The 19,569-nt window shown below is 31.0% G+C and overlaps 1 protein-coding gene across 1 annotated transcript in view; it reads left to right on the top strand.

Moving 5' to 3' along the window:
• LOC132733828 (MYCBP-associated protein-like) overlaps positions 1-19,254 on the top strand; it is a gene marked incomplete at its 3' end in the record, with an annotated part of 49,680 nt that extends 30,426 nt beyond the window's left edge. Inside the window, 11 exon segments of the mRNA XM_060720546.1 lie at positions 2,040-2,087; positions 3,606-3,688; positions 4,537-4,658; positions 5,921-6,081; positions 6,702-6,921; positions 7,393-7,653; positions 8,919-9,065; positions 9,545-9,658; positions 10,328-10,452; positions 13,021-13,130; positions 19,219-19,254. Of these exon segments, the coding sequence (XP_060576529.1) occupies positions 2,040-2,087; positions 3,606-3,688; positions 4,537-4,658; positions 5,921-6,081; positions 6,702-6,921; positions 7,393-7,653; positions 8,919-9,065; positions 9,545-9,658; positions 10,328-10,452; positions 13,021-13,130; positions 19,219-19,254 (1,427 nt within the window).
• Positions 19,255-19,569: the final 315 nt, after the last annotated feature.

The raw sequence follows: 19,569 nt of genomic DNA, 5'->3' as shown, positions 1-19,569 counted from the left end.
CATAATAGTTTAGACAGAGCTTCTTCTTTTATCAAGAAATATTATTCCAAAATTACACCAGTTTCAATTGTTGATAGACTATTTTGCTTGACTTTATAAAACTTAAAGAAAATATTGAACTGAAATGTTGAAAAATTGAATTGACACTGGCCATTGAAATATTTGTAGTAACAAATTTCATAAGTAAATTTTCGTACTATCAATTTCTTAAATCATCCTGGAAAAAAAGCATTTGATCTCTGTTTAGATTATTTCTTTCTACTTTTTTTATATCTACACAGTAGTTAAGTTACAGTGCTTAAGTTTTAAAAATGTTGTTAAATTATACATATATTGAATTTTTGGCATAGAAATTCAGCACTGTGATTTGCCTTGGATCATTGTAGATTAAAGCATGTTATTACAGCTTTTCCTGTATAAGTTAATCTAGTTCAGAAGTATTTAATCATTGATGTACAAGATTAACTAATTATGTCATTAGTAGTGAATATTTTAGTATAAACTCAGGGCAAATATTTATATTAAGGCATTATTAGTGTAATGCTTTCCTGCCAAAAAATTATAATATTGGCAAATTTTAGAGCAAACCAGTTATTTCCATAGTAACCTTTCAAAATCTTGGGCATTAGATTATTTGCATCCTTTATCGCTATGTACTAAATTCTGGTTATAAATGGTTAAAAAAAATTGAATACCAAAAATTGTGAAAAATAACATTCCTGAAATGACCGATTTATTACGATTTTGGACGATGTTAAATTTTTTTGGCAGGAATTACTAAGCATTACAGTAAGACAACTTTAATTTGTAAAGTCAGAAATTGGAAGATTTGAATATTGATAAAAGCTGGTCCTGTTAATAGTGTCATGTTACATGTATGTTTATTATTCATTATTTAGTTGACATTTAATTCTAGCATATTTATTATTATTAGTTTAATGCACAAGCATCAGTATTCGCTTTTATTACATGACTTCACATGTTTTCAATGTATAATTATCATTTATATTTCTATATATACTATACATGTGTAGTATAAGATTGTCATGACATCATTTTGTCATAACAGTTTATAAGAGAATTACCATACAAAAGCATATATTATATGGCAACTCCTGAGATCCTATACATGTATCATCATGATCATTGTTAATTTTATTATCATTACCATTGTTTTCTAATGTGCAACAAAAGCATATAAACTCTGCAAAGAAAATGTTTCTTCTAAAAAGTGACTTTGCATAATTCAAATTATAACAAGAGTGTTTTGAAAAGTAGGTATGACGAAAAATAATCATTAGATTTGCAATTATAGTATAACATGTTTGTAACATCAATTTCAATTGGACAATCCTGATTGTTATATTATCTATGTATATAAACAGTGCTGCAGGTTTATAAAACTTTTTTGTGGGGTTTTAATCAAAAAGCGATTGTGCAGTGTTATTGATTTAATGTTAATAGAGGATATTAAATGAGTGTATGTTTAATACTAAATTTATTGAACTCGTTGAATAAAATCATTTTATGCGAGCCTCTGCCGTGCATAATATTGTTTTATTCAACGAGTTCAATAAATTTAGTATTGAATCTACACAAATATAATATTCTATTTATCACATATATAAAATAAGACTGGTAAACTGTTAAAAAGAGTAATTTTTCACTGACACGCCTATAGTGTACGCTAACACTAGCGCGCTTGAATGCTATGTTTATATATAGGGCAAATGACGTCACATCAAAGTGTTATTACACTAGTGTAATATCATTTTTATTAAATGGCTTCATTACACTCCTGCGCTGCGGTTTATATGATAAAAATGGTTATTATGGCCATGTTTTAACATTAAACAGTTGTTTTCCATACAACCCTCACCTTGTGTGTTCAGGTTATATAACCATACAATTATTTATACTGAGCAATATATGACCTGTCCTTAATCTTCATTATATATCAAGATAACCCATTTTATTATAAGATATAAATGTTTATAAGTTACGTGTCTTGTACATGTATGATTATTATTTCATAACAGTGAAAGTAAGAAGCCTCTATGGATCCACACGTTAAGTTCCGGTCGCAGGTGAAAATTTGACGCCATCATCCCCACTAGTTATTGTCCACTGCATGTATTTTATAATTGTTGTATAGCAAAATATAGACAGAATGAAAAAAACAACAACAACCCCCCACACACTTGTACATTGTATAAGTAGTTGCTATATATAATATGCTTATTTTTATTACTATCATGCTTTACTAAGAAATTTTTGTTTTCATGAAACAATGGGATTTTTTACTACAAAAAATAATTTTCCCTGTTAATTAAAAAGTTCCCATATTCTCTATACATAATTGTCATGACTGGCTAAAAGAACAACAACAACAACAATCATTTCTATGAAATTGATTTTTTTTAACTTAAAATTTTTTTTTTTTTTAAAAATGAAGTATTAAAAGAAAAAAAATACATAGAAATTTTTTCATGCCAATATTGAAATATTTTTCAACCAATACATATAATAGAAATTTTTTTGATATAAAGTTAAGAGAGAAGCATTTTAAAGGGGAAAAAAGACTACAATATATTATCAAAAAAAAAATAGGAATTAATTTAAACTTACCTGACTTGATTTCCATTTATTGTCAAGATGTTTTTTAGCTGTAAAAGAATTAACTTAACCTATAAATTGTTTGTACAGGTTATATTTTAAATTAAAAGTTCACATTTTTATGTGACATGAACATAAATTAGTGTTATTCACCACACTTATATTAGCTTTATAGAATATATATCATAGAACCATGTAGTATTTTACATTGTACTTTTATTGTATGCATGTTTTTTTTATACATGCATGTTGTGATATGTACATTTAATTGAAAATATACATGTATATGAGTAGAAAAAAAAACATTACTTATTTTGTTAAATAATATTGAACGCTCCTCTGAAGCCTTTTTCATTATTTCTAAATGTTTATAAAGTATGAAGCTGAAATTTATCCAGGGGAGGTAATAAAGCAGTGCTAATTGTAATGGTAATATTTTCCCCAGAATTTAACTATGTATATGGTTATAATGTTGAACATGATTTTACTTTAAAAAGTATGGATGCTTTTTGTTTGCCAATAAAAAATTTTAAGTTATATTTTTATTTGTTGCAAATATTAAATTAATATTTGTATAGTGTTTAAATGATATTGTAAAAACTGTCAAAACATCATGTTAAAACCCCCGATATTGATAAGATATAAGGTACATGTTGGCATGTTTTATATATATATAAGAATGTTAACCCTTTGTAATGCTAGGGACAATAATTAACAGTCTGCAGAGCTGCACAGTCTGCCCAGACTATATTTTTGATAGTTCAAATACTGAAATCCCTTAAATCGTGAAGGGATGATTCAAAAAGAAAAATATATAAAAGAAAAAAATACTCAAATTCAAACAGGTAAAAGTTATGCCCAACAATCAGTGTCAAAGGCCACACTGTTTAGCATTCCATTTTAGAATAGGTTAAATTTCTAAAATATATATGTTGAGAACACCCACATAATAAAGAATATCAGCCTCATTTTGATATTTATATTTTCAGTATGACCTTGACCCAGACAGAGAAAGGTTATCCCCCACCCATCGAGCATATTGGCCTCCCTGCCAAGATTAGAGAAGAAAAAGGTTGGTTTGATGAAATTTATTTCTTTCATTGATATTCAGTTTGATGCTTATTGCTTAATCATGTAGAAAGAACTTAATGTCAATTTTCCTGATTAGAAAATGTAATTTTGCTGTGATATGGGTAATGATTTTCTTTTGGAGTGTATGTGTAAAGATGTTTTTTATATTTTGAAGTTATAACTGTTGGAAATATCTCACTACGTATTATAATTTGAGCCGTGTCACGACAAAACCAACATAATGGGTTTGCGACCAGCATGGATCCAGACCAGCCTGCGCATCTGCCAGTCTGATCAGGATCCATGCTGTTCGCCTACAAACCCTATAACAAGTAGAGAAACTGATAGCAAACAGCATGGATCCTGATCAGACTGCAAGGATGCGAAGGCTGGACTGGATCCATGCTGGTCGCAAGCCCATTATGTTGGTTTTGTCGTGACACAGCTCATTTGTTCTCTGACTGCCTTAGGTAGCTTTGGCAACTATAATAGCTTATAAAGTTTCACAAAATCTAAAAACTTAACTTAGTTTAGTCTATATAAATTTATTTAAGTTTGATTATGTTGGAAGCTGTACGCTTTTTGAAACACTCTCAGTTCCGTTATTGGAACCATTCAGTACTGTAAAGTTTCAAAGAAACAATGACTTGCCCCTGATGGGGTTTGAACCCACGCGGTCAGCAATCCTTGGATTACTAGTATGACATGTTAACCACTCAGCCACACCACCACTGATTTGTTCAATTTACTTGTAACAAAGCTATTTGCTCAATATGACCAGTTGCATATTATATAAATTATACCAGAGAAGTAAATGTAGATTTTATAACACCCTGAATTGCTTTAAAGGTTGGCACTGGGCTCCTACTCACACCCGCCCCATGCATTACCCGTGGCACAAGTCAGGCTACCTGGAGCAAAGGAAGAAGCAATTGAACCAGTTTGAGGAGGAACTCGATCCCCATAAACCTGTAAGCTTCATTTTTAGCTGGACTATTCGATAAGAATAAGTAGTCACCCGAGCGTCAGCGTCTGTGTTGGTGTCCGCGTCGGCGTAACCACTTATGTTAAAGTTTTTGTAATACCTCAAATATTTTCAAAGTGTATTTACAAATGGCTTTGAAACTTCGCACACTTGTTCACCATCATGACCCCAACCTGTAGACATGAGGAGGTAACTCTATCAAGCATTTTGACAGAATTATGCCCCTTTTTTGACTTAGAATTTACTTTAAAGTTTTTGTAATACCTCAAATATTTTTATAGTCCATTGACATATGGCTTTGAAACAAGTTGAGATTTTATAGTCTTATTTGAGAGCATTATAGGACTCTCTCCAAGGCCTATATCTGTAATGTGGATTTAAAGAAATTTTTTACCCTTTTCTTTACCTAGAAAATTTTACATTATCAAGGCTATTTTACTATCAAGCACTAAGAATAGTCAAGCGTCGCTGTCCTACCGACAGCTCTTGTTCATAATATACAGATATAAGTACAGTTTAAAGTCCAGCTTCATACCATGCTAAACTTGTACTTGGAACATTTTTCCATTTGAACTGCTCATTGTATATGATATTTTATTTTTCAATCAACAATATGGAAGGATACCAAATATTTGTAATGCCTATTTAATCAGATTTTGCATTGGTTTTTGATAACATTCCTTGCATAGAGTTCTCAGTCAGTTATTGATATAACACAACAATAAATAAATGTACATTGATATATGAACTATTGAAAATGTTCATTCATTGAACTTTAAGTCAGCTAGTAATTAGTATCAGGGACTTATAATATAACAGGACATGCAACTACTGGCTAGATGATGGCATCCAGTTGACAGCTGATATGTCGAAAAGCGTAGTATTAAAGTCAAATTTTAATGCAATATTTATAAAGAATAGAGTAATAAATTTTCTTAACACTTTGTTAAAACCATTTAAATACAAAAGGACATTTTTATTTTATGACATTTGCCTTATATTTCTCTTATTTAAACTGTTCACTGTGGACAAAGAAAAAAACTCTTTCACAACTGTCAACATGATAAAGAAAGTGGAGCTTGGGCCTGATTGAATGATAGAAAATAATTTGGCGCTAATCGTCAATAACTTGTCCCAATCCGTCAGTTTCAGCATCAGTGTTTATCATATGAAATGCATTGTAACTTAACATTTCCTGTAAATAACACTTTCAAAGTATATATACAAATATAAAAATGCTGTTTACAGGACTTTGATGGTTTGGAAGTGATTGGAACAGCCAACCCATTTGGTGGAGAAGCTGACCAATCAGGAGGCTCGTCTCAAATGTTAATGGAGATGGAGAGACAGCCAGTCACAGAGATGGAAATGTTGGTAGAGGATGATGATGACGACGAAGAGTTCACTGGGTTAGTTTTATATACATGTATATATATATCGCATGTTTGTTGTAATATTCTGTCTTGAGGTATACCACATATGTATATTATATACATATATATTTAAGAGGACTATCAGAAATTAGTACAGTGTATGTTAAATTCATTAAAGTTTTATTACTTATTGTGAAGTGATTTTCCGTTTAACAGCTCTATTATGATAATCCTCTTTAAAGATAATAATACATTTTGAATCTAAAGCAAAATTTTTTTTTTTTAAACATATACTTTTTTAATTTAAAGAATTATTATATTTGACATTAGTTTTAATTTGAAAAACTAGGGCTGCAAATCAAAACAATAGACAGGGTCCATTTGAGAAGACATCCAACTGTCTACAAAGTTATTCATAAAATTCATTCCATGTATTTATTTAACCCTGATTGTGGTAACAGTTAGAGCTTATTAAAAGCACTCTTGCCTGCATACCTTTCTGCGTTTATTTGCTCTGGTGTCATTTGAGGAAGCATCTACAAACCTCAAGTTGATAGACAGGCACGTTGACCAGTGTTCTGCCCCTTCTGTCAGTATTTTGTATAAATGAACACGTGTATTAATTCACATGATAATAATTTTGTCTTTGTGTACAGTGAGAACCGTGGTACAAATGACAGCAACCCTACCCCAGTATTTGGCCCCTCTATACAGTTTGCTGGTCAGGCGGCCCGGTGGACTGGTGACAGTTATAGTTTTAAGGATCAGGTTGGTATCGAGGCTCGTGTAAACTTCGAGACTTTCTCTGGTGATAGAGTGACCAGCTATCTGACAATAATCAACAATGGTACAACCTCTGTCTACTATGACTGGAAGGTACGTCGAGCTATCTAGTAGTTTGTTTATCGTTTATTTCTCAACAATTTTCATAAAATCAAGCACATTTCTCAATATCCAAAAAGAAATTTAATTTGGTATAAGTTTGACTGAGATTGAATTTTTTATACTTTTTTTTAAATCAATAATTATAGTAAGCATGGTTCATACATTTCTATCTTGTTTTGTTATTGTTTTGACTTGTTTGACATGAATCATACTAACACACTGACAGTGTTAGCGAGATAATTTTATATACCTATTTATTTACTAATATTACCAGTATTTTAATTGTGGACCTTTAATATGATTTCTTTGGAAATTTATTAATATTAAGCATGATGAGCTGAGAATACTTACCATAGTTACAACATAATGAATATGAAACTTAACACTTTACAAAGTTCTTAAAAAAAAAATTGTTTGATAAAATATTAATGTTTTATCATATTTTTATTTTATCCTTTTCAGAAAAAGCCTAAAGAGAATCCATTTGATTTAGCACAGGCAAATGTACAGAGATTTTACTTCAACAACAGTAGTGGTGTTATTCTACCAGGGGAGACAATGAAGTTTCCATTTGTGTTTAAATCTCCAAATGCTGGAGTGTTCCAGGAACAATGGCAGTTTGAGACTCGGCCTGTTGTATGTGGGGGAGCTGACCTACTTGTGACTTTGAGAGGTATAGCGTTTTCTGAGGACAAATACAAGGGTCAGAGGCTTAAACTAGAGGTAAGATTTTCTGAAAGTAATTGTTTATTATTTAGGCAGTCAAAACTTTGGAATAAAAACAAATACCACATATGGCTAAACTGTAACTGTTGGCTTTTATTTTAACAATTATTCTTTTAGATTTCCTGTTTTGAGAAAATAAACTTGTCAATTAGAACTTTTTTTTTCTTAGACTAAACAGATTTGACTTTATTTCCACTTGCTTACAAAATAATTAAGTTATCAGTCAAGTATAATTGTGAATATGTGTATATTATGAATGTTTCATGTGTATGTTATGAATGTTTCATGTATATGTTATGAATGTTTCATGTGTATATATGAATGTTTCATGTGTATGTTATGAATGTTTCATGTATATGTTATGAATGTTCATGTGTATATTATGAGTGTTTCGTGTGTATATTATGAATGTTTCATATGTATATTATGAAAGTTTCATGTGTATATTATGAATGTTTCATGTGTATATTAGGAGTGTTTCATGTGTATATTATGAAAGTTTCATATGTATATTATGAATGTTTCATGTGTATATTATGAATGTTTCATGTGTATATTATGAATGTTTCATGTGTATATTATGAATGTTTCATGTGTATATTAGGAGTGTTTCATGTGTATATTATGAATGTTTCATGTGTATATTATGAATGTTTCATGTGTATATTATGAATATTTCATGTGTATATTATGAAAGTTTCATATGTATATTATGAATGTTTCATGTGTATGTTACGAGTGTTTCATGTGTATGTTATGAGTGTTTCATGTGTATATATTATTAATGTTTCTTGTGTATATTATGAATGTTTCATGTGTATATTATGAATGTTTCATGTGTATGAATGTTTCTTGTGTATATGTTATGAGTGATTCATGTGTATATTTGGAATGTTTCATGTGTATGTTATGAATGTTTCATTTGTATAATGAATGTTTCATGTGTATATTATGAATGTTTCATGTGTATATTATGAATGTTTTGCTTCTATATTATGAATTTTTCATGTGTATGTAATGAATGTTTCATGTGTATATTATGAATGTTTCATGTATATATTATGAATGTTTCTTGTGTTATTACATTAAGTGTTTCATTTGTATATTATGAATGTTTCTTGTGTTATTACGAGTGTTTCATGTGTACATTACAAGTGTTTCATGTGTATATTATGAGTGTTTCATGTGTATATTATGAGTGTTTCATGTGTATGTTATGAATGTTTCTTGTGTTATTACAAGTGTTTCATGTGTATATTCAGTCGGAGTTACAGACAAAGGAAGCAGATCAGATGATGAGACATATCCTGGAGGAGATTATTGGAGGTATGAGGACACCAGACAGGCCCTCCAGTCCTATAGATGCTTATATCACTGAGGAGGAAATATTCCAGAGATGTAACCCTAAGGTAAATAGGCTACAGTGTATTTAGAATAAGTGAAAAGTCTCAAAGTTTGACATTTAATTATGATAAGCTTCATTTTGTACTATTTCTTACACAGATCTACACAGATCTCACTGTTGTGCTAATCAAATCTTCTTCAGTTTGCTACTTATATTTAATGGTGTGTCAGGTATTTATTGGAGGACAAATATTATATTTGTATGCAAATCCAGTATAAACTTTCACCCTGTGTCTGCAAGTTTTTATGCCCACTTCTACACTTACAACAGAGAGAGCTTGTTGTGTCTAACCAAACTGTCACAGGGATTTTTGCAATGATGCATGATGACTAGAACATCAGAAACCATGAGAGACCCTTTGCTGTGCTTGTTCTAAATGGTCATATTGTTTGTTAAAGTAGTGTTAAACATAATTATGAATTATTTGAGTAATATGAGATATACAAAATGTCAGTATTATATTGAGATATATATTTATTACAGTTACATTATCATCATGATGGAGTACAAGAACTCAAGCAACTCCATCTAGAACTTGTACCACTGGAGGAACGTGATGGCCGAACATGGGATCTGAGCGTAGATGACCTCAAAGATGTAAGATTTCTGTCTCTTTCTTTATAATAGTAACAGATTTATTTAAGGCAAGAGATGACCTAGATGTTTTTTAAGGTGTTGGTTTCTTAACCCAGGGGTCATGGGTTTGATCGATACTTGGTTTGTTTGGTTTTCCCATGCACCAACACAGTTAAGGTCATATGATGCCAAAACAGGAAAAATGATTTATGGCTTACCTAGGGTGTTACAAATTTCAAAGCAACACCTGCTGTAGCCAAGAGATGCATAGACTCCAGTAATTCAAAACCGTACAGTAATCTCTTACAATCAGGTAGTTATGATTATGTTTCATCATATTACAATCAATACTGGATAGTTTCAGGAAGTGGACTCAAAAGAGGTTCAAATAAACTACAAGTTTTTATCGTAGCAGAGTGAAACTAAATACGTGTAAACCTAAATAGGTTTTAATCAGATGATTGAACATTAAAATGTCATAGAGTTAATCCTTGCTGACACTTTATGTATTAAGCTAAGCTTGATTGACTAGATGGTGTAATATCGGTAGTTTATGAGTAAATATCACATGACATCGAAAATACATAAACAAAAATAGTTATTAACACAGTGCTTGCTGTATTTGGAATTGAAGGATAATAAACAATGTATAATACATGTGCATATATAAAATGGTTTATTTTCATCCAGGAAATATTGCAAATGGATGACGATGATGAACGGAAGGAAACATTTCTACATCAACTTAATACTTGTGTTTCCAAGATGTCATTCATACCCCAGAAACCTGTACACAAGCAACTCTACAAGGCAGGGTATGTCAGTTCTTAGTTTAACTTTCACTCTGAGGAAATATGTACATAACATGTTCTGTATAGGAAAATATTAAAGTATAGATAAACAAGGGAAAGCAATGTTTAAAGAATCTATCTGTATCTAATCCAAACCACAGACTCCAAAACAAGGGTGCCATCAGAAAATTGGAAGTTTAGTAATGTCAAGTTATCATTATACCCCCACCACAAAATGTGGGGGGGGCTATAATGGATTCGCTTTGTCGCGTCGGTCAGTCGGTCGGTCGGTCCGTCCGTCCGTCTCCATTTTCGTGTCCGCTCTATAACTCCTATACCACTTGAAGGATTTTCTTCAAACTTGGCTCAAATGTTCACCTCAGCAAGGGGATGTGCAGAACCCATGTTGCCCATGTGTCAGCTCAAGGTCAAGGTCACAATTGAAGGTCAAATATCAAACACAATCTTATATTAGACAGTATGTCGTGTCCGCTCTGCAAGTCCTACAGTAATTGAAAGATTTTCTTTAAACTTGGCTCAAATGTTCACCTCAACAAGGGGATGTGCAGAACTCATGTTGCCCATAAAATTTAAAATTAAGAGCTGTTTTTTGTTTTTATGAGCTTATTTTGCTTATGGACGTTGGTCCAGGTGGTGTTTATGAGCTAATTTGCCTCATAAACATCAAATTTTGGTACGTCCGTCCGTCCGTCCGTCCGTCTGTCCGTCCGTCCGTCACACTTTCGTGTCCGGTCCATAACTTTGTCATTTATGAAAGGAATTTGAAATAACTTGGCACAAATGTTTATTATAATAAGACGATATGTCATGCGCAACAACCAGACCCCTACCTCCAGGGTCAAGGTCGCACTTGCTCATTCAAGGTCAACATTGCCTATTTGAGGGTATATGTCGTGTCCGGTCCATAACTTTCTTATCTATGAAGGGATTTTGTAAATACTTGCCATAATTGTTCACAATAATCAGACGATGTGTCATGCGCAAAAACCAGTCACCTACCTTCAAGGTCAAGGTCACACTTGGAGGTCAAATATTAACATAGTCTGTTACAGGATATATTTCGTGTCCGGTCCATAACTTTGTCATTTATCAAAGGAATTTGAAATAACTTGGCACAAATGTTTGTTATAATAAAAGGATGTGTCATGCGCAACAACCAGATCCGTACCTTCAGGGTCAAGGTCGTACTTGCTCATTCAAGGTTAACATTGTCTATTTGAGGGTATATGTCGTGTCCGGTCCATAACTTTCTTATCTATGAAGGGATTTTGTAAATACTTGCCATAATTGTTCACAATAATCAGACGATGTGTCATGCGCAAAAAACAGTCACCTACCTCCAAGGTCATGGTCACACTTTGAGGTCAAATACTTACATAGTCTGTTACAGGGTATATTTTGTGTCCGGTCCATAACTTTTTCATAGATCCAAGGATTTTGAAAATACTATGCACAAAGAGTCACTATAATAAGAGGATGTGTCATGCGCAACACCTGCATCCCTACCTCCAAGGTCAAGGTCACACTTAGAGGTCAAAAATTAACATAGTCTGTTATAGGGTATATTTTGTGTCAAATCTAGAACTTCTTCATAGTTCAAGGGATTTTAAAATAACTTGGCACAAATAGTCACCATAATAAGACAATATGTAAGGTACAACACCTGCACCCCTACAAACAAGGTCACACTTAGAGGTCAAAGGTTAACAGAGTCTGTTATTTGGTATATTTTTTGTCCCGTCCATTACTTCTTCATAGATTAAGGGATTTTGAAAATACTTGGGACAAATAGTCACAATGATTAGATGATATGTCATGCGTAACATCTGTGTCCCTACCTCCAAGGTCAAGGTCACACTTAGAGATCAAAGATTTACATAGTCTGTTATTATAAGGGTATATTTTGTGTCCAATCTATAACTTCTTCATAGTTCAAGGGATTTTGAAAATACTTGGCACAAATAGTCTCAATAATAAGACGTTATGTCATGCACAACACCTGCTCCCCTACCTCCAAGGTCAAGGTCACACTAATAGGTCAAATCTTAACATGATAGATTTTTAAATTCCGTGTTTCATTTTATTTTTTTAACAAATTAATTGTTACATTTGCAGATCTAGCATTGATCATAATTTTGGAGTAAATGTCCTGAGATCCATTACAACCTCAATCTTTTGAAATAGCACAATTTTATGCTTCATATAAAATTTCCCGAGGCGGGGGACGTTGGTAACTCTGTTACAAATTCTTGTTTTTCTATAGGGAACACAAAGAAAACAATATGTACCTACACTGAAAGACACTCAACTTTAAATGACCCAAGAGCAGTTTGTCTTCTGTTTTTAAACAACACATTTTAGTGTTTACATTACACACAATTTGATTGGATAAGCAAGATCTGTAACATTTGCTAAGAAAGAGTTTGTTTAATATCTTAAAGGAGATATTTTTGCGAAAATGATATGAGTATGCTATGAGTAATCATTTCATTCTTAGTGCTTTTATATGTTCTACAGGGCTAGGTATGCAATAAATAATTTACAGCACTGGAGCATGTTTGAATATTTCAGTTATCAACTACTGGTAGAGGCTATAGATGATATGGTTGGTCAGTCTATAGTAGTGAGACAGGTTATGGGGTTACCAGACAAAGACTTTGATGACTTTGGTGATGATACGAGTATGTATACTATATCCTTATACATTCATACTTATTACCTTATTATTTGACTTTTTTCTTATTGTTTATATATATATTTTTAGCTCGACTATACGAAGTATATGGAGAGCTGTCCTACTCGCCCCGGCGTCGGCGTCCGCGTCCGCGTCCAGATTTTAGATTAAAGTTTTGGTGCAGTAAAATATTTTTCACTATAACTTTGTCATTTCTTAAGGTATCAACTTCAAACTTCAAATATATGTTCCTTATCATCAACCACATCTTATGTGACAAGGTTCATAACTCTAGCACCAATATTTTCAGATTTATCTCCCCTTGAACTTAGAATTTTCCTTAAAAAATACTATTTTTTACTGATACTTCTTTATTTCTTAAGGGATCAACCTCATACTTCAAATATATGTACCTTATCATCATCCCCATCTTATGTGACAAGGTTCATAACTCTAGCACAAATATTTTCAGATTTATCTCCCCTTGAACTTAGAATTTTCCTCAAAAAATACTATTTCTTACTGTTTCTTCTTTATTTCTTAAGGGATCAATCTCATACTTCAAATATATTTACGTTATCACCATCCCCATCTTATGTGACAAGGTTCATAACTCTAGCACAAATATTTTCAGATTTATCTCCCCTTGAACTTAGAATTTTCCTCAAAAAATACTATTTCTTACTGTTTCTTCTTTATTTCTTAAGGGATCAATCTCATACTTCAAATATATTTACGTTATCACCATCCCCATCTTATGTGACAAGGTTCATAACTCTAGCACCAATATTTTCAGATTTATCTCCCTTTGAACTTAGAATTTTCCATAAAAAAATATTATTTTTTACTGTAACTTATTTATTTCTGAAGGGATCAACTTCATACTTCAATTATATTTACTATATCATCATCCACATCTTATGTGACAAGGTTCATAACTCTAGCACCAATATTGCAAGAATTATCTCCCCATAAACTTAGATTTATTTACTAGAAAAATGTTATTTTTTATTTTAACTTTTTTATTTTTAAAGGTATCTACCTCAAACTTCAAATACTTATTCCTTATCATCAATTACATTTTATGTGACAATGTTCATAACTCTTGAAGCAATATTTACAGATTTATCTCTCTTTGAACTTAGGATTTTCTTTAAGAAATATAATAACTTCTTTATTTTTTAAGGTATCTACTTCAAACTTCAAATATATATTTCTTATCATTACACAAATATTGTGTGGCAAGGTCCATAACTCTAGCATGACTATTTCTAGAATTATTCCACTTGATCTTGGAATTTATGTTAACAAATGTTATTTTTTACTGTAACTTAATACATAATTATACATAATTGATTTTTCTTTCATAGTTTTGTCCTCCTTACTGCGTCCAGTATTTCATTAGTCGAGCTTCGCTGTCTCCTGTGACAGCTCTTGTTGTATATATATTTAGAAGTGCCTGATGTTATCATAGAACTTGACAATTATCATGACAACGATTTTATTTTATCATCATTATATTTTACTTTAGGGTGCCATACAGATTATCAGACTTTGTTTTATTTGAACAAATTTATTGTGGAATCTATTTCATTTTAAATTAAAGAGCCCAAGTCTTTAAATACTTAAGTTTCCTATTATTTTATATTAATCATTGATTTTGAGCGTTTTTATGATTTGGAAATATCATCATTATTTCAGTAGCTGTTTTTGTTTTCTAAAATGTTTTGAAATATTGTGTGGTATATTACAATTTAGGGACAAGCATGTAATGTCACATATGATAGAGGGAGACTATATATGTAACTAGGATGAGTGAAGTTATAAATGTCATCATAAAATATACTGTAATTACTTTACTTGCTCTTAATGGCTTTGTTTAGATTAATTGAAGAAGATTTTACAATGGACACTTTGTGTCTGGAATCATTTACTGGTAAATTCAAAATAAAACAGCAATATTTCACATCAATTTGTCGGTGAAAAAAAATCAATCCATTAATTTAAAATGACTTTTTAATAATTCATCAGAATTAATATATTATTGTGGATTTGGGTACATTAACATTTATTGAATTATTTTTTGTATTTATATAAATGTGACAGCCCTGAGTGTGAACTTGTTATTGTACTTTAGTACATTTATATCAGTACTATGTGTGATATATATATATATATATATATATATATATATGAGCCGCGACACGACAAACCAATGTAATGTGTTTGTGACCAGCATGGATCCAGACCAGCCTGCACATCCACGCAGTCTGATCAGGATCCATGCTGTTCGCTATCAGTTTCTCTACTTGTAATAGGGTTTGTAAGGGAACAGCATGAATCCTGATCAGACTGCGTGGACGCGCTGCCTGGTCTGGATCAATGCTGGTCGCAAACGTATTGCGTTGGTTTTGTCGTGACGTGGCTCATGTTAATCATTTCTTTATTTGTGATATAAATATATCATTTATTTATAAAGGTGATTCTTCTGAAACAGCTGATAATGAAGGTTATTTTATTTTACTTCAGATGTCGTGAAATTGTAAACTAATCCATACATCTGTTTGCTCTCTTCAATTACAGCATGTTTAGATGCCATTTAATATAATTTAAACATTTAAACATGAAAATAACAGATTTTTGTGTTTTGTTTACTTTTTATATTTTTTTTAGATAATATTTCCTTTTGAGAGGTAAAACAACCTTATAAAATGTGAAACAATTGTTTTGACTCGCTATTAGAATAAAGAAAAAGGGTGAAAGTTTTTATTTGTATTCTTGAATTATTCAACTAGGAAAAATCTAATTTTTACAAGAAAATTTGAGGCAATGTGTGCTTATAAAACATAAGGTATTTAAGTGATGAAACATCAACAATGGGCAAAATATATATGTTAGTCAATTATTGTTGTTATAATCATTTCTATTGTCAATGTAATCACATATGCATTTTTTATTACAAAAAAGGTATCAGTTTTTACTATATCTGAAATTTTAAGATCAAGACAGATTTCTTTTAAAACTCACATTTTAACTGTTTGACATTCTAGCCATGGATTCTCCACGTTTGACCAGAGAGGGTTCCGATTTGTCTCTAAATGGTAAACAATGTAGCACGCCTCTTATTTAATTTATCTCTTATCAATTACCCAATCTGTGTAGCTATATTTTGGAAACAAACCAGGTAATGTCGGTAACCTTGGTGATGCTTAAATCCCACCAGAACTCCCCCAAAACTCCATTGGTATTGTCAATTGTCATGTGAAATCCTTTATAGAAACAACAACAACAAAATGCACAAAATAAAAATAGGAAACACTCTTAGCATATTTTTTTTATGCAAATAGTAACCTCCCTTTATTCTTTATTTTAATTTGCTTTAACATTTCAGTTGAAATTTGTCCTTGAGATTAAGATTACTTTTCCATTTTGTGTTCCTTTTCTTAGTTGAAATTTTTTTTAGCAAGATTGTACTATTTAGCGATGAAAACATCTTCTTAATTCCTGAATCTAGATAGATTTGAGTGTTATATTAGTTTCAGAAACATTGTTTTTTTTTAAAATTTATTATTGTCCTGCCTAAAGGTTAACAGAGTAAAAATTCATTATAATATTAGAGAATTTAGTCAGACCATGGTTATTATTCATTTCACATTGTTTAATATAAGTTTTAAAAGTAATTGTAAACAAACATGTGTTAAAGTGACATTATGCTCATTTTTTACTGTCAAGTTGAGTTGAATAAGTAATATATTTCACGAGATTCACTACTACTATGGTGATTGAACAATAATTGATAAGGAAAACTGTTTAGGATAAAATATAAAAACTATCTAAATTTTTTAAAGAGTTCCCCTCTCTTTTGAGAAATTGAACGATACCGATACTTTCCAAACAATGTTTATAGAAATATCCGTGGGTCACACGGATTATTGATTATTTTTGCATAATCAAATACAGAATTTAACACATTTATGAAAAATGTAAACTTATTTTGACTTTTACCTATACTCTCAATCATTTACACTTTGATGGGCATAATGTCAGTTTAAATGTTCAGTTTTAGTTTGAATGGCAAATTTTTGCTCTGTATTAACTTGGGATTTAATAAAAATGATGTGAAATGAATAGACATTTACAATACTGTGTACATATGTTACAAAAATGTGTTTCTAGAAAAAACATTATGTGAGAATTGATAGTTATAATATTACACATACTGTGTAAGCTAAGCTATTACATATATTGACATATTTGTAAATGTTTGTACACAGCATTGTAAATATAAGAATGGAATATATAATAGCATGTATTTAAGAATGACATATAATATACAAATGTGATGTGTTGTTCTATACAAAAAACATGTACTACATTTATTTCATATTGATGTTTCTCAACTCCAAAAAAAAATGTAAAATGAAAATAAATATAGTGTCATCCATTTATTTTATATGGTTTATAGGATCAAACTGTATTTTGTTAAAGAATATTGATCAACTTCCTGAGTTCTGCTTAAAAGAGGAAAAAGTAATAGACTTATACTATAGATCACTGTTTCATTTACAAACAGTTACTTATTTTGTTTCAAAAAATTAAATTCTATGACATTAATATTAGATACTATTTGCTATGTATATGATAAAGATATGTTGTGTTTTGTATAGAACAACCTCAGTTATATTCCTAGCATGAATATGTGTATTGTACAGGACTTAAAAAGAAATTTTTTCTCCTGCTTTGCCTGGAAACAGAACATTTGCATGATGCCTGTTGCATACATAATGTTGCATGCTGCTTGAAATATTTGTGATTATTCAGTGTTAAAGACATTTTAACTCAATCTCAGATATCTGTGTAGACATAGCAGTGTTTTCTTTCCTGTTACTTTTTGGCATAAATAATTGATATATAAAGGTCTAACTACTAGTTGAGGGATTTATTGGAAATAAAACTAAATTATTCAGCTTTCAATCAAAAATTTTCATATGCAAAGAATATATGTTTTTCAGGCATTTAAATTTGTACAGTTTTGACTTTTTGACTTTCTATAAAAGTAAAGAAACAAAAACACTGTGCATGCACTGTTGTGTATTTGAATGTCAGTTGAGCATGAAAACATAATTTTATATTATTTTTCAGAAACATGAATTTCGTTCAACTATATTTTAAGAATGTTTCATAGATTTATAAAAATCTTAATTTAGCTTTGATTATTTTTAATATTTGGTACATTATTTTTTCTGTTAGAATCAAAACAGGAATCTCGTGAGAGCAGGCGGGCATCTAGAACCCCTTCCAAACCCCCTAGTAACCCTAAATTACTATCTGAAGATAGTACATTGAGTAAGTCAATGTGTAGGTCAGACACATTTGCACACAAACGCACAATGTGTGCAGAAACGTTGCTAGTTTGAAGTGACTTGGTTGGTGTATGGGTTACACAAAAAGTATTGTTATTTAAATGTCTTTTACCCTTGTGAAGTTGTGGTCATATCTAAATTATTGATGGATTGAGCAGTATGTCCAACACTAGCTATCTGGCTATGTATATTATTCTTCATACTATGCTAGGAATAGGAAATTATGAATTTATCTCATTTCTGTAACTGTAATGACAAACATATCATTGTGTCTATTCATCACAGTATATTCACATCACATTTTTCTGTATATCAGCATTTACACAGTATACTATATTAGTCTGTAAATGTTACATTTCAAATATCATCTTTTTACTTTACATACTTCAATATGCCACCGAACCATCATATTACAGAACCTCTGTAAAAAGCATACTTCAATATGCCACCGAACCATCATATTACAGAACCTCTGTAAAAAGCAAGTTCACTAACTCTTGATAAATTGTGAAGTAAAAACTTCATGTTTTATCAAAATTGAAAGTTTTTCTTTACTAATTTCCAAATTGTTTTATCAACAAAGCAGCACATATCATTCTACATATATTTGTGTTTTATTGCATTACAAACATTGAGGTCGTTAACTAGAACTAGTCTCCTTTTTGCATTGTTACTTAGTCTCAGTTGCTTCCCCTGAAAGCTTTGAATGTTTTGTGTTGTTGGTTTTTACAGTTGGGCAAGGATTGTCAGATAAAGTACCTGGAAGTAGTAAGTTTTTACTGCAACCTATCCAATATACCTTGTTTGCCCTGTGTTTGTTGGTTTAATGTTGAAGTTTTCATTACACATGTATACATGTACCTTATATTTATTTCAAAGAACATTTGTCTTCAAATAACCATTTCAAAATCAACCATTGGTTGTTATTTGCAAGAAGGTTGACTTTTGACTGCAGCATCTATAGTAACTTAGTGCAAGTCTCATTTTTATATCTAAGGCTTTTAAAAAAATTTTACTAAATAAATCTGCCGAACATCTAGTTTTCTTTTTTTCTATATTAATTGCTTTAACTGCACTTTATTG

Source organism: Ruditapes philippinarum, unplaced genomic scaffold, assembly GCF_026571515.1.
Source record: "Ruditapes philippinarum isolate M1 unplaced genomic scaffold, ASM2657151v2 ctg1542_1_1_1_1, whole genome shotgun sequence".
In the NCBI taxonomy this organism is placed as follows: domain Eukaryota; kingdom Metazoa; phylum Mollusca; class Bivalvia; order Venerida; family Veneridae; genus Ruditapes; species Ruditapes philippinarum.
This window is presented reverse-complemented; position numbering and strand designations above follow the sequence as displayed.